General features: G+C 45.9%; 1 protein-coding gene across 3 annotated transcripts; it reads left to right on the forward strand.

Annotated features, from left to right (window-relative positions):
• The first annotated feature begins 296 nt into the window (after nucleotides 1–296).
• SPTSSB (serine palmitoyltransferase small subunit B) lies at nucleotides 297–12110 on the forward strand. Of its 3 annotated transcripts, none has more exons than XM_081190729.1 (3): nucleotides 297–396; nucleotides 1613–1673; nucleotides 10089–12110. In XM_081190729.1, the coding sequence occupies exon 3, from the start codon at nucleotides 10121–10123 to the stop codon at nucleotides 10361–10363; it is 243 nt and encodes an 80-aa protein (XP_081046855.1). In that variant the 5' UTR covers nucleotides 297–396; nucleotides 1613–1673; nucleotides 10089–10120; the 3' UTR covers nucleotides 10364–12110. The 3 variants fall into 3 exon arrangements, with proteins under 3 accessions (XP_081046855.1, XP_081046856.1, XP_081046857.1); XM_081190730.1 differs by lacking the exon at nucleotides 297–396 and adding an exon at nucleotides 439–507; XM_081190731.1 differs by lacking the exon at nucleotides 297–396 and adding an exon at nucleotides 1316–1340.
• Nucleotides 12111–14947: the final 2837 nt, after the last annotated feature.

Consider the following 14947-nt stretch of genomic DNA (forward strand, 5'->3'; position numbering starts at 1 on the left):
TCTTTGACTGGACTTAACCGTCCAGGGGTCCTTTACCTTTACCTATTGCTGGACTACATCTCCCATCATCCCCCAGCACTGGCCTGGCTGGCGGGGATTGAGAAGTCCGAGAATTCATGGAGGGCCACAGGTGCCCCCCCCTTTTTTTCTTTTAAGGATGGCTGCTTGTTATTCCATTCATAGCGTAATGACCAGGGTGCTCGGAATTAACACAGCGCAAGATTCCGCCCCGGGCGGCTTTCTCATGTCGAAGGAAGCTGGAACGCGTCGCCACCGCGCCCGTGTGCCAGCCGCCGCCCAGACGCCGCGCTCCCTCGAATCGAGGCGACGACCCTGCGGCCGGAGGCGAGCGCTGGGGATGCCGTCCTTCGGCATGGAGCAGAAGAGACTTTAGAGGTAGGCGGCGGCGGGTCGAGGGAGGGATGCTCTCGTGTCTCCGGGCGCGGCGGGAATCCTCAGGGGAAGGAAGCCCGCCTCGCCTCGCCTCCGTCGCCATGCGCCACTGCGGTAACGGCCTCCTTCCCCTCCTCCGAGCGCGGCGCTGCCTTTGCGCTTGTGTCCTCCCTGCTGGGAGCTCTTGCCATGCTGCCGTCTCTCTTTTTCCTCCTCGCTATGCAACACGCAGCAAGGACGGCCTGGGGACGAAGTAGCGAGCTGGCCCTTCCCTTTTCCCTTCCTCTCCTCCGGGCTGCGGCGGGGATGCGGCTTCCCTTCCCGAGCGAGGCGGTTGGAGGCTGGGCAGCCCCACGCCAGGAGCGCTGGGGATGATCTTAATAGGATGATTATGATTATTATCTGTCGTAGCAATGCCAGGAAATACTCCTGGGGCACCTTTTTCTTTTTTTTAAGAAAGCAACAACAACTTTAACCACGCTTTTACCATGCCCTTAGTTGCTGTGGAGCCCAAATGAACAGCTCGTGCCATAAGAAGGGCGTTAAGCCGTTTAAGGTGCTTAACTGTTTTATTGTAATAAAGGCTGGGGGACAGAGGGAGCGATCTTGGCAGCTTTTACTACTTCCTTTGGGTGTTGTGGTTTGGCGCATCCAACAGCCCCCCCCCCAAGAAAAGGTGGGGGGAAAGAACCTGCTGAAAGCAAAATGAAAAGGCTTCTCTCTTCCCCCCCCCCCTCTCTCTCTCTTTAAACGCCTGCAACCTTCCTGGTGTTTTTCCTTCTCCTAGTTTCGTAGACACACGTCTCTCTCCCTCCCACCTTACCCCTGCCGATGTGATGCCCTCCTTCAAATATCCCTGGCCATAGAGGAGGAAACAGCCTTTTCCCAATATATGAACTGAAGCTGCAGTACGGTGGAAGCATCAACAGTGGCTCCATGTGCTCAGGGTAACACCCACACACCCAACGGTATAGGTGGTGCATTATTGTTGGTTGCGTTGGCTGCTGGGGAGGGTGCTGCTTGGCTCTCGGCCAGTAGTGGCAAAGGAGAATTCGCATGCTGAGAAGCTGCTTCCTAGGAAGGTGGACCAAGTCATGTGTGTTTGTTTGCGCTGTCAGTTACTTGTTCTGGAACTGGGTTGGCAGTCAAAGTGGGTGGATAGCAGCCCAGAGAGTAGGTGGAGAAATTCCTTACTCGGTTCTCTAATCTCTCTGTGCAGTGAAGAGTCCAGTCAGTAAAGAAGTTTGGAGCATCCTTCGCCTAACTTTTGAAGCACTGTGGTGAGTTCTTTCTCTTTTTTTCTATTTCAATTATTATTACTATTAAGCAACATACAGTGCTTTCTTCTGGGGGTACAAAAGCTGTACCAGCACCGTTTTTTCTAGAAGAAAAGCACTGGTTAAAAGTGTGGCACGTACTATAACAACTTCATGCTGAGTACGGGCACCATTTTTTCTAGAAGAAAAGCACCGGCAACACACACCCACACACCCCGGATTATTCCAGGAATATATTACAATAGACACAGTGAGATTTATGGTGCAAACCTATGTATGCTTACAAACAAGTAACCATGTCATCACAAACCTTTCTGAGCTGGGTGTGGCTTTCTCCAAAATAAGTGGTATCAGAGAGGATCCTGAGACAGCACTCTTACCTGCAATTACCTGGGAATTAGTCCTGCTGAATCCAACAGGACTTACTTTTGAGTAGACGTGGTTAGGATTATGCTACAGGTCTGCTTATCTCTTCTTTTACTCCATCTTATGACCCAGCGCAGGGGCTTGTGGCAGCAACATCAAGCCAGCTTTGCCAGCCCATCTGGTGAAGCATTCTGGAGAACTAGAAAACTTCCCCACATTGCTAGAGTCAGAGTGGTGTGGTGATCAGAGTGGTTCAGATCTCTGCTCAGATATGAGCAGATACAACCTTGGGGCACCCACAGTCTCTCAGCCTAACCTACTTTACAGGGTTGTTGTGAAGATAAAATGGAGAGGGAGGGAACCAGATATGCCACCGTGAGCTCCTTGGGGAAAGGGTGAGATATAAATGCAATAAATAAATATTTTGTGACATTATCGTTGGTCTTCATAAAGGTATTGCCTGACTCTGGATTTGGGAATTTTTCTTGTGGACTGACTTCCAAGTTAGGCATAGGATTGTACTGGTAAAGCACTATTTATGTATGGACTGCATCCTTTTAAAAAAGTATAATCGGTGAGGCAAGCACTCTCTTGCTTGGTCAAGCTTCAAAACACTGCTCTGGACATGAGCTTTTGACAGCCACAAAACTGTCCTTTGGGGATAAAGGTGATGTGTTGTTCTTTAGGGAAAAAAAACATTATTTTAAAATTGTTGTTGCATCTTGTGGGCTGATGCCTTGATGTTATAGAACAAAAAGCTTCACGTGAGTTCTTAATTGCTTATAAACTACCCAGCCTAATGTGTTTCACAAAACCCAGGAACAAGGTAGTTGAAACATCTCTTCCCCCAAAAATGGGAGAGGACTCATAAGGCTGCAATCCCACCCACCCCTTTGCTTTGGGCTGGAGTTGGGCAGAACCTCAGCTAAGCAGAATAAATGGTTGGACAGCAGATAAGCCACTCAATCCAGGCTGGCCTTTCTTGCTTCAGGTTAGCCCAGTGATTTATCTGCTCCACTTTCTGCCCCACAGTTTTGTTAAACCTTGCCACTACTGCCTCTAGCTGTCCAACCACATAATACCCCAGGACTTTTTTCCTGAGTCCACATAATGCAACAGTCTTGCTGAAGCCAAGAAGGTCTGGTTGGTTCCCATGTAGGGAGGACTATCTAAGGAACCCAAGGTATAACACACAGAAGAAAGGTTTGGTGTAAAATGTAATAAAGAGATTGTAAATTTCCATTCTTGCACATAACGGGATGGTAAAATGACGGACTTCTTGAACTGTGTCAATTCTTAATGCAAGAGGAGCTGTATGTGTGTTTTAATGTGGCTGTAATTAGACCACTTCCCCAACTTGCCAGTGTTTACAAAGTTTTTTCCATAGAGGAACACTGAACATTGAACACAGCGAGACCCGCTAGCAGTGGAGACTAGACTCTCAGGGCAAATGGGACACTGCCCCACCGACCTCAGTCTGCCCTCAGCCTCCCCCAGCTACCTGCCACCTTTACTTACAGCCAGCCAGTCTCTCACTGTCTCTGTCTCCACCTACTGCTTCCTCTCTGCCCTCCCAGTTGCAATGTGCACCACCTACTACTGTTTCTAATCCAAGATGCACAGGAGTGCCCCATGAAATAGCACGGGCATGACACCGCAACTGTAATCACTCATGGAGTAAAGTTTGCTTTGCCTGAGTATACAGGAAACAGTATCATAGTGCCTTTATCGGAATGACCTAAAACCCATAAAGCGGAAAGCTAAATTTTGAGTTTTGCAGAACGCTTCTTCAAACTTGACATGTGTTCAATTTTTGCTTTTGATTTTTTTATGGGGGCATTTTAGAAGTCCCGTTTTGTTTAGGGGTGGAATATTCCGAAAACCTTGATATCAAGCTGATTTGCATAGATTCTCTCCCCTCCCACCCCCCCCAAAAATCTCACACCTTGACCTCAACAAGAAGTGAGAAACTATTTCTGTTTGCCTCTGTGGCGGGGACCTTAGCATCTAACTTGAATTCTCCTAAGCCACTATCATTTTGACTGCAATTTGCAGCTCATGTCTTTATCCTCTGCATTACATTATAGAATTGCAGAGTTGGAAGGGACCCTGAGGTTCATCTAGTCCAGCCCCCTGCATTGCAGGAATATGCAGCTGTCCCATACGGGGGTCAGATCTGCAGCCTTGTCGATATGAGCACCGTGAATGGATGTTTTAATTATCATGTTTTTTATTCTTTGTCTGTTTTGTTTGAATGAGTCTCTGCCCATATACAGTGGTGCCTCACAAGACAAAATTAATCCGTTCCACGAGTCTCTTCGTCTAGCCGTTTTTTCGTCTTGCGAAGCAACCCTATTAGCGGATTAGCGCTATTAGCGGTTTAGCGGATTAGCGGCTATTGAAGGCTTAGCGGCTTAGCGGCTAAAAGGCTATTAGCGGCTTAGCGGCTTAGAAAAAGGGGGGGAGCGGGGGAAAATTGGAACATTCGTAAGACGTTTTCGTCTTGCAAAGCAAGCCCATAGGGAAATTCGTCTTGCGAAGCAGCTCAAAAATGGAAAACCCTTTCGTCTAGCGGGTTTTCCATCTTGCGAGGCATTCATCTTGCGGGGCACCACTGTAATGAATGATGGATTGAGTCGTCCTGAGCCAATGGCAGCCCAAGAGCCACATTGAGGGCAGAAAGAGAGAGGATGAGATTGCAAAGAAGACGCATGGGGAAGCATTCCAAATGGGTGCCAACTTGGATAAAATATGGGGGGGGGGGACAGGTAAGCCCCATCCTACATAATCAGTCACAGGATGTGGCTCTCACACGCATCATCTGAATGGCAATGCCCATCAACTTGGAGGGGGCAGCCCCCTCAAATATTTTATTAGGAGTTGGCTGCTATGAGTCCAAAGATGCTCAAATGCTTTTTTTTTCTTGACTGTGGACCACTCTGAGGCATCACACATGTGACCTCTCCAGTATTAAAGGCATGCAGATGATATACAGCCTGCAACCTGTGATCCTGGTTTGTTTTAAACCCTGATTCCTTTGTTTTGTTGTTGTGTATGGAAAGCATAGTCTAAAATGGAAAGCTTCTGCAAATATGCTTATCCTGTAGCAAAAGAAGTTAACACTTACAGAACAGGGATGACCAACGTGTAGCTCTCCAGATGTTGTTGGACTACAGCTCCCATTATCCCTGACCATTTCCTATGATATTCAGTGTGTGTATGTTGTTAATAAACCCGGTACGGTTGGGTTTCTCTATGGTATATCCTAAAATAATAGCTAAACAAGTCTTGCAAATAAGGTTGTGTTCCCTTAAAAAAACAAAAAAACGTGTTGAGAGCAATGAGTCAGTGCGTCCGGCTGTTAACCAGAAAGTTGGTGGTTCAAGCCCACGTAGGGAGAACTGTGGGCAGGATTCCTGCATTGGGGGGTTAGACTAGATGACCCTTGGGTCCCTTCCAACTATGATTCTGTGGATATCCGCTCCCCCATGCTTTGCATTGGATAGATAGATGTGGCAGTTATTTAAGATGCAGATCTCAGTGTCATTTTCTACTTCTACCCCTACCTTTTTTTAAAGCACGTGTTCATATAAATTCATTGCTTTAAAGGTTTCAAAAACAACAACAAAGAGCTGGAAAGCAGCAACTGGAGAGTTGGTTCATGATGTTACTTGAGACAGCCATCCTTTATTGTATACAATTGGTTACTGCTGCACATTTGCAGGTCTGGTTGCCTGTGAACTCAGTCCTCTGCAGGGACTATTTTCTTATGTCCATTGACAATTTATTGAGTGTGCTTTCACAGCTCAGATTGATGTCTCAAACAATGCCTCGAGCCAGTGTGGTGTAGTGGTTAAGAGCGGTAGTCTCATAATCTGGGGAACCAGGTTCGCTTTCCTGCTCCCCCACATGCTGGGTGACCTTGGGCTAGTCACACTTCTCTGAAGTCTCTCAGCCCCACTCACCTCACAGAGTGTTTGTTGTGGGGGAGGAAGGGAAAGGAGAATGTTAGCCGCTTGGAGACTCCTTCGGGTAGTGATAAAGCGGGATATCAAATCCAAACAACAACTTCTTCTTCTTCTTCTTCTTCTTCTTCTTCTTCTTCTACTTCTTCTTCTTCTTCTTCTTCTACTACTACTACTACTTCTGCACACACTGTAAACTCATAAAAGTTGCTAGCTTTGTTTTTCCAGTTTTGTTTTTTACTAGCCTGCACATACATACATCCCTCCGTCAGCTACGTGTGGCTTGACAGAAGAAGAAGAGAATGGGGGTGGGGGAGGGAGGGAGGGAGAGAGAGAGGGAGGAAGAATTTGTGTTTTTATGGCCTGCCTACCTTGTTGCAAGTGACTAGACCAGCCTGGTCAAGTACGCTCTGGTAATTATTACTTCCAGTGGTGCTAAGATTCTTCTGAGTGTCAGTTCAAAAAAATGAAAATGAGTACAGTGGTGCCTCGGGTTGCAGACGCTTCAGGTTACAGACTCTGCTAACCCAGAAATAGTACCTCGGGTTAAGAACTTTACCTCAGGATGAGAACAGAAATCGCACAGCGGTGGCGCAGCAGCAGCAGGAGGCCCCATTAGCCAAACTGGTACCTCAGGTTGAGAACAGTTTCAGGTTAAGAACAGACCTCCAGAACAAATTAAGTTCTTAACTCGAGGTACCACTGTAGTTGCAGGTAGAGGATGGAGCAAGCTTGTTTTCTCCTGCTCTGGAGGGAAGGACTCAAACCAATGACTTCATCTGATTCCTACTAAACACCAGGAAGAACTTTCTGACAGTAAGAGCTGTATGACGTTGGAACAGACACCCATGAAAGGTGGTGGACTCTCCTTCCTTGGAGACTTTTAAGACGAATTTGAATGGTCATCTGCCATGAATGCTTTAGCTGAGATTTCTGCATTGCAGGGGGTTGGACTAGATGACCCTCGTTTCCAGCTCCACAATTCTCTGGTTCTCGGTTGCTGTAATCTGACAAAACTTAACAGAGAACGGTAGAAGATGGGTTGTTGGTGTGATAACCCTGGGAGCGGGGCGCTCCTTTCCACTTCTTGTGCATAAGGTGAGATACTTGACTGGTACCTGGGATTTTCCAAAACTGTCAAGATGTGGCGAAGAGAGCTAAAATCAAACAAGAGAGGAAGCACAAGTAAGTGTGTCTCCTGCCTCAAGTTGCTTCGTTCCAACACAACGAGCCAAAACTCTACGCAGTACAGAGACCAGTGATCCACTCTCTGGCTGTTTTGTTAAGCCTTATAAAGGAAGGGCAGGATAAATTAGGTTGGGGCATTGTGACACTAGAGTTAATCCTATCAACCCGTGATCAGAAGTGCTGACCCACCAAAGCCTGCTTTTTTGGCCAGGGGAATCGGGCACAATGCAGATGCCATAAGCAGGACCATAAACTGTTTGGGTGGGTGTTGCCATCAGGAAAACATTAACTCTTCTTGTGGCACCATCCTAATGCAACCTGTTCCTATTCTCCATCCGCGACAGAGCTGCGTTGATTTGATATTTTTAGTTATCCTTTTAGTTACCCATATTTTTAGTTAGTATTATGTGTAGCTTGCCGCTCAGGCCCCAATAATTAAATGGGAATTGACCAGGAATAGAAATATTTCTCTAAAGATACAGGCAGTAAGCAAGATGTGAGCCTCCCCTTCAGGAAGAAGCCCTCAATCTTTCACTTAGTAGATCAAACTGATCTGAGCAGTGGTATGCAACAGATAAGCTGGAAAATCTGGTTTTGGGTGAAAGGAGCCAAAGCCATTTTTCAGATTCTCCTTATAATGTTTTGCTCCAAGGCTGTGATGCAGTGGCAAATTCTGAAGTGCAGGTGCTCTTTTACGACAACCCTCATAGCTATGCCCCTGTAGCCATGCCCCTCCTGTGCAACAGAGATAAATGTTTGGCCAACGCAGACATTATGGCCTCAGTACCAAGACAGCTTTTTCTCCCCATCCCATCCACGCTTCTGTTTTGTTAAAATTCAGCCTGATTAAGAGTTTTGGTGGGCTCAAAATCTTAAACACACTTCTGGTTCTGGTCTCCCTTAATGGATGCCCCTCCCATGATAGCGGAGACCGTAGGATTCTGGGATTCTATGATTCTCCTGCAAGGAAGTGAAGAGACCCAGCAATATTTTGTCGCACTTCCCATGAGTACTCTTTAACAGTGAGCCCAGTGTGGCCCATGGAATTGGGAGACTGTTGCACCCTGACTGGAAGGGAGTTCCATAGAATTTGGCCTGCAGTGCTGAATGTTCACACAGCTCTTTTGGTTACAGCCCTTCAGATAGAGGAATGCCCTTTGCAAAGTCAAGGCGCATGGCCGTCCTCCAATTGTCATGCCCTCAAACTTGGTTAACTGTTCCAGACAGCAAGGAACCCGAAGTAACGTGTGCGACGAAGATTACTCTGATCTCCAGTTACTTGGTACAATACATGATTTATTTGGATGACCACACCCCCTCCATTTTTCAAAGGGAGTCAAAGTAGCTTAAGGCGTTTCTGGTGCAATCTGATAATTTGGAAGCTTTTTACATTCATAATGCTGGCACTCAAGCCTTCTTTCAGGGACGCTGCCACCAGCTCTGTTGGCTTCTGTTCGGATGCTGACAACAAAGGATTAGCTCAGAGTTAATAAGGTTGTTTTGAGCATTTGAATCCTGCAAATTCTTGCCGTGCTGTTGGAGTGACGCTCTGGGATTGTGACATTGCACTTATTGGGCAATATGGCTTGAGTTGAGACTTGGAGCACTCAGGGATAAACACTTAGGATGACCTATTTTTACTCATAGAGTATACCCATGGGGGGGGGGGAATAGGTCAATTAATTTCAATAGGTTTATGCTGAGTTAAACTTAGCTGAATACCAACCTTGCCTTAATACAGTGGTACCTCGGGTTACAGACGCTTCGGGTTACAAACTCTGCTAACCAGGAAGTGGTTGCTCCAGGTTAAGAACTTTGCACCTGGATAAGAATGGAAATTGCGCGCCAACGGTGCAGCGACAGCAGGAGGGCCCCATTAGCGAAAGATCTATTTGCGATCCTTGTTTTGCTGATTTCATTTAATATTCTAATTTTCTGATATTGTTAATTTGGGGTTTTCATCAGCTGTACGCCATAATCATCACAATTATAACAAATGAAGGCTTGACATATCTCGCTTTGCATGTCATGAGTCTATCTCATATATTAGTTTCACCTTTCAAGTTGAATTACTGAAATAAATGAACTTTTCCACGATATTCTAATTTTCCGAGTTTCACCTATATGTATCTGAAGAAGTGTGCATACACACAAAATATTATACCAAGAACAAACTTAGTTGGTCTCTAATGTGCTACTGGACAATTTTATTTTTATTTTTTTATATATTGAGACTGCGTCAGACCAACACAGCTACCTGCCTGAATTTTGAACTATATGATTACTGACAATCGCACTCCTGTGACACCTTGGGCTGTGTGAGCTCAGCAATCTGGACATCTGCAAATACTCTCTAGGATGTAGAGTGCTAAATCCCTCAGATGATAATGATGGCTATATTTATGAATCACCTTTTATATACGTCTCAAGGCAGCGTAGAAACATATCATAAAAACGGCAAAAAGAAATGCTTTTTAAGATAAGTGTTCATTTTGTATTGTTTTTAAACCTAAGGCTGGGGGGGGAACAAAAGCAACTCTCATAAGCCTCAAGCCAGCAGGTAGGGATGCTGGGAGCTGTTCTCCATAACACCTGGAGGACATAATCTTGGCTACCCCTAGGATAGTCACTTGTAGACAACCTCCTGAACCCAAACATATATTCAGCCCATGGCCTTCCACTGGTCTTCCTGTGTATTAACACACATCTAATGATGGGGATTAATGGGCAGCTGTGAAATAAAAACCCAGCACCTTAGGTTATTTTTAAGCCATTCTGCAAATAAGGGTAGCAACCCATTTGCCTTGCAAAGAGCACTGGTAATTCTAGTCTTGCAGATTCCCTGCTGCAAGGTTTCCCCCTATCCTCTGCATCTATACTCTCCTGTTTTCTCTCACAGATCCGCTTTCCTGAAGCCAGCCTGAGCCAGTGATGGATCTGAAGCGAATGAAGGATTACATCTACTGGCTGTATTACCAGTATCTCCTCATCACCTGCAGCTATGTCCTGGAGCCCTGGGAACAATCCATGTTTCACACCATCACAATTACGGTGGTTGCCATGGTGGTCTACACGGCTTACGTCTTCATCCCCATCCACATCCGCTTGGCTTTTGAGTTCTTCTCGCAGATATTTGGAAGTCAGCCCGAAAGTACTGCTTCACTTATGGAGTGATCCCACCAGCACCAGTGAGCAGTTCTTTGCATGCAGTGGAAAAAACAAACACCACAGTCTTCCTCTTTCTTTGACTGTATTTGTTTTGGAAGCAATTTTGAACATGTGGGTTGATGTGCATGCAGATTCCGCCTTCTCTTAACCAAGCCAGGCTGTCATTGCCCTAAATACCAGCTGGCTCTCTCTCATTGGACCAACTTCTATTCTGTTTAAAGCTGCAATCCTATCCAAGCTTACCTGGGAGTAAGACCCATCAAACGCAACTTACTTCCAAGTAGACATGAGTAGGTTTGGGATGTTGGTGACAACTTCCACTTGTAATGTGTTGCTTTGCTAAGAACCTCTGTATGGATTGCATTCCTATGTGACACATCTTAAATGCCTAGTGAACCTGATTCATTATCACCTTTTGGGGACCACTGTTGGGTCAGGCTTGCATGTGGTTCACTCACCTGTCTTGCACACCTCATAACTTGAGTGTTTTCCTATCTAGCAGGAAGGAATCTGTGAATATTTTTGTTTAGGGGTAAGAGAAGAACTCTTGCAATTACAACGTTTAAGGCTTTTTCTTTTGAAAACGATGCTTTTATAAAAGTTCAATAACTTTTTTTCTTGTGATGCTTCCCCAACCCCAGTTCCTCCCTGATGACACATATAAAGTAGCTCTTTATATAGGACTTTACACCTGGATTTAAAGGGGAGAGTTTCAGCTTATGTATTCTGAGTAGAGAAGGGCAAAATTGGGAAACACACACCTGGTTTGGCGAAGGCTAAGCAGAAATCTGCCTACACAGAGGGGTATTCTCTCCCCTTCCTCCTATAGCAGCCCTTTTGCTCCCCCACCTCCCAAAAAAGCTGGTCCTGTGAGGGACCCTCCACGAAAGTGATAGATGTATTGCAGGTGGCTGCCACTGGAGGCAGAACATGGCAGAAATGGGGTGGAGGGCTGACTTACGGGAGCAGAAGTGTTTTCCCCTCAAGTAAAGCTCCTTCTCGGTCCCAAACATGAAATAATCAAGAGCCTGTATCTCAAATATAATTCTGTCAGGGCAGGAAAGTGTATCTGGGTTTGAGGGGAGCAGCCATTGCAATATATGTTTTTAAAAATCTTGACATTTTGCAGGAAACAGACTCTGAGCTGTACCTGTTGTTTACGGTGAAGGTTTTGTTGTTGTTTTGCCTTGCAGCATGGAGTTCACTTTGCTAAATGCCAAATACAGAACTGCGTCCTATTCTGTTACTTTTCACACGAGGTAAATAAAGCATGTGCTCGTGCTATTCTAGAAGTAGAAGCAATATCCAAATAGCTGCAAAGGCTCTAAAAGCATTTATATGGAAGATTCAGTACTGAGATTTCCTTTTTAGAAAGCAAAAAGTAAGCTGCCCTTGGGCCAAGTTTTCTTTTTGCCTTTTAAATGTGTCAATGTTATACTTTTATCTAAATGAAATATGAATGCCACACAGGGCAAGCTTGCATATCTGCTAGATGTGCTTCTTGCAGCAATGCGCAACTCTACAACTGATGGAGGCGATTTTAAGTGTTAAATGTAGATAACACTCAGTGTTTGCAAAATTACATGCAATATCAGGAAATTGCTTCTTTTATGCAGACTGTGTGAGGCACTGCATGTAAAAAAAAAAAAGCAAGTTACATTGTTTCTGTCACAAAGACGTGTCTTGAAGATTTAAGAGATCTGAACATGTGTGCTGTTTTGCAGAAACAAGAATAAAGTTAAGTTTATTTTAAGAGGTGCCTGTGTATTATTTGTTAGGGATGCAATTCTGCTCACTCCATGCATAGTGAGAGAAGGGGTGAAGGCAGCTCTTAAGACAGGTTCAGTGTCACTCCTTGTAACGCTAAACGAACCCCAGGCAATTTTTATGCTCTTGTTTCTTTGCTTCTTAATTGTTGTTGGCCACCGTCCATCTCGAGAGAGAATGGAGTGTACATCCATGGGTGAAGTGAAACTGCTGTGTTAGCAGCACTGAAATGACCTCCCCGGGGTGCAAGCCTGGGCAGTGTGTATGGAGGTCCTGGGCTGTCCAGATGACAAGACCCCCCCCCTCGGCCTTGCTGATGTGGTCCAAAGGAAAGCAGAACAATATGTTTGCTACCAGCTTGGCTGCAGGAGTTGCCAAAAGGTGGTGTACAAGGCACCATCCAACTGTCTTGGGGACTCCAAGTTTGTGTAGGGTTTTCTCCTTACCCTTTTCTTTTCCTGAAGATGTCCCTCAAGGCAATGGAGGTTTAGGATCAGAGTTTTCCTTCTCCTAGATTGGCTACCTTAGATTGTCGTGGTGAGTGGGCTTGCATGTTCCTATGACCCTTGTGAGTGAAGCCGTTGGGAATCTCATACTCCCAGCAGGGTCACCCAAGGTGGTAAGGTCAAAGGGAAGGAGCTAGACAAAGAATGAGCCAAGAAGTCCTCAACAGCAGAACAGGCGGATGATAGCAAGTGGTATGTTACAACAGCTGTGAAGGCGGATGAAGGCTACAGTCGAGACTACTTCTTGCCATCGGAACAGAGCCCTACTGTGAAGACTGTGCGTTGGTCAGTGTGCACTGATCTACACAACATAAAACAAATCCACACACAGGCGTCTTCCAAAAACCCAACCCAAACCCCAAAAGTCCCATGGCGATTGGCAAATGGTAACGGGGGCAGGATTGTGAAATCTGGAAGCCCCTAGTCATGAACTGCATGGGCAGTGGATACAGATTCAGTTGTTCTGACTCAAGGAACGAGGCAGTTGAGCAGCTCGGCAGCTGTATCCATGACTGAGCAGCCCTTTTTAGGAACCGTGTTTATGGAAAACAATTTTACTCAGCTACGAGTGATTGCCAAAGAAGAAGACCTTCCCAGGTTAACAAGCCCCATCTGCCCCCTCTACAGCATATGCAGAAGCCACCTTCTTGACGATTGGACCCACTATTGGCCTCATCTGCTCAATCTGTCAGAGCCTGTCTTCACATGCAGGGGAAGTCCCTAATTCACCCAGGGTTTGAGACCCATTGGCTACCCTCACCTGGTTTAACCAACCAGTCTAAACCCTTTCCTGGGGTGTGGCCTCTGTTGCATGCTGGCAGCTTCTAGGAGCCACTGGTGATGGCTGATTGCAGGGTGGGGACCAAAGGTGGATGATAGAATCATTGTATTGTGTGCATATGGTAAGGTAAAGGTAAAGGGACCCCTGACCATTAGGTCCAGCGACTCTGGGGTTGCGGTGCTCATCTCGCTTTATTGGCCGAGGGAGCTGGCGTAGAGCTTCCGGATCATGTGGCCAGCATGACTAAGCTGCTTCTGGCGAACCAGAGCAGCGCACGGAAAAGCCAGAGCGGTACCTATTATCTACTTGCACTTTGACATGCTTTTGAACTGCTAGATTGGCAGGAGCAGGGACCGAGCAACGGGAGCTTACCCTGTCGCGGGGATTCGAACCACCAACCTTCTGATCGGCAAGTCCTAGGCTCTGTGGTTTAACCCATAGCGCTACCCATGTCCCTGTGTGTATGGTAGTGTTATGCTTTTCATTTGAACACAGAAAGCTGCCTTATGTGCAGCCACTCATTGGTTCATCTAGTTCAGTATTATCTCCAGTGGCTGAACAGTGGCTGTCCAGAGTTTCAGGCAGGGTTCTCTCCCAGCCCTGCCCAGAGATGTCCCAGAGATGAACCTCAGACAAAAGGGGAAAGGCCATAGGTCAGTGGTAGAGCATACAGAAGGTCCCAGGTTCAACTCCCTTGTTGCACACATGCAGATGACAACTCCATTATATAGGAAACAAATCAGGTAATGTGCATCAGGTGAAGACATCCCCATTTTCTCTCCTCCTGGTGTGTGGAGAGCAGGGGGAAATCACCTTCCTGAGTTTTAAGCTGCTGGTGTGTACATAGCCTTATTTTACTGTCAGTGGGAATTGTTAAATGAATTTCTAAGGATTTAACAGATGCCATGACTCCGGAGTTTTGACTTGCCCTTTTATTCTGATAGATTGCTAGGTTTTGCTTATAGCATTTGAAAAATCGCTATGTTTTGCTTTGAGTGATCCACATTTTTATATTTAGTACTGTTTTCCTACTTTGGGTTTTCCTCTGGAAGAAATAGTAGATATACAAAATGGGGAAGAAATGAAACGATATGTCCGTTGGGAGCTCTTCCCATGCTCAAATGCATCCCACAGCCCCTCCTAATTGTGTGAGCTGCCAGCAGATCTGAGGAAGAAGGGGTTATCGGATGCTTCTGCAGATATTAATCATCTGTGTTCAATGTTCCAAGCACATCAATCCATGTGCCCAATATAGCTGCATCTGGACAGAGGAGACCTCCTATGGGAGCCACTCCTCACCCTGTCCTCCAGTGCACATAGGTGCAGGATTGCAGCCCAGGTTGGAAGAGGGGTGTTAACATCTGCAGTTGCTGTTTCCGTATGATGCGTTTATTGTGGAATTGCCATGCCTCATTCACTCACATTTTGCAGGTTCTGCTTCCATCTTTTTTTCCTTGGCACAAAAAGTCTGCCTGCTTTTTTGTGTGTGTTTTTTTAAGGAGGACAGAAGATTGGTGCAAACTCAACAGTTAATAG

Source organism: Podarcis bocagei (genome assembly GCF_964188305.1).
Source record: "Podarcis bocagei genome assembly, chromosome: 4".
Lineage (NCBI taxonomy): Eukaryota > Metazoa > Chordata > Lepidosauria > Squamata > Lacertidae > Podarcis > Podarcis bocagei.

What these genes read in the sequence shown, in the direction of transcription:
- SPTSSB (XM_081190729.1), top strand. Translation starts at nt 10,121, where the DNA reads ATGGATCTGAAGCGAATGAAGGATTACATCTACTGGCTGTATTACCAG.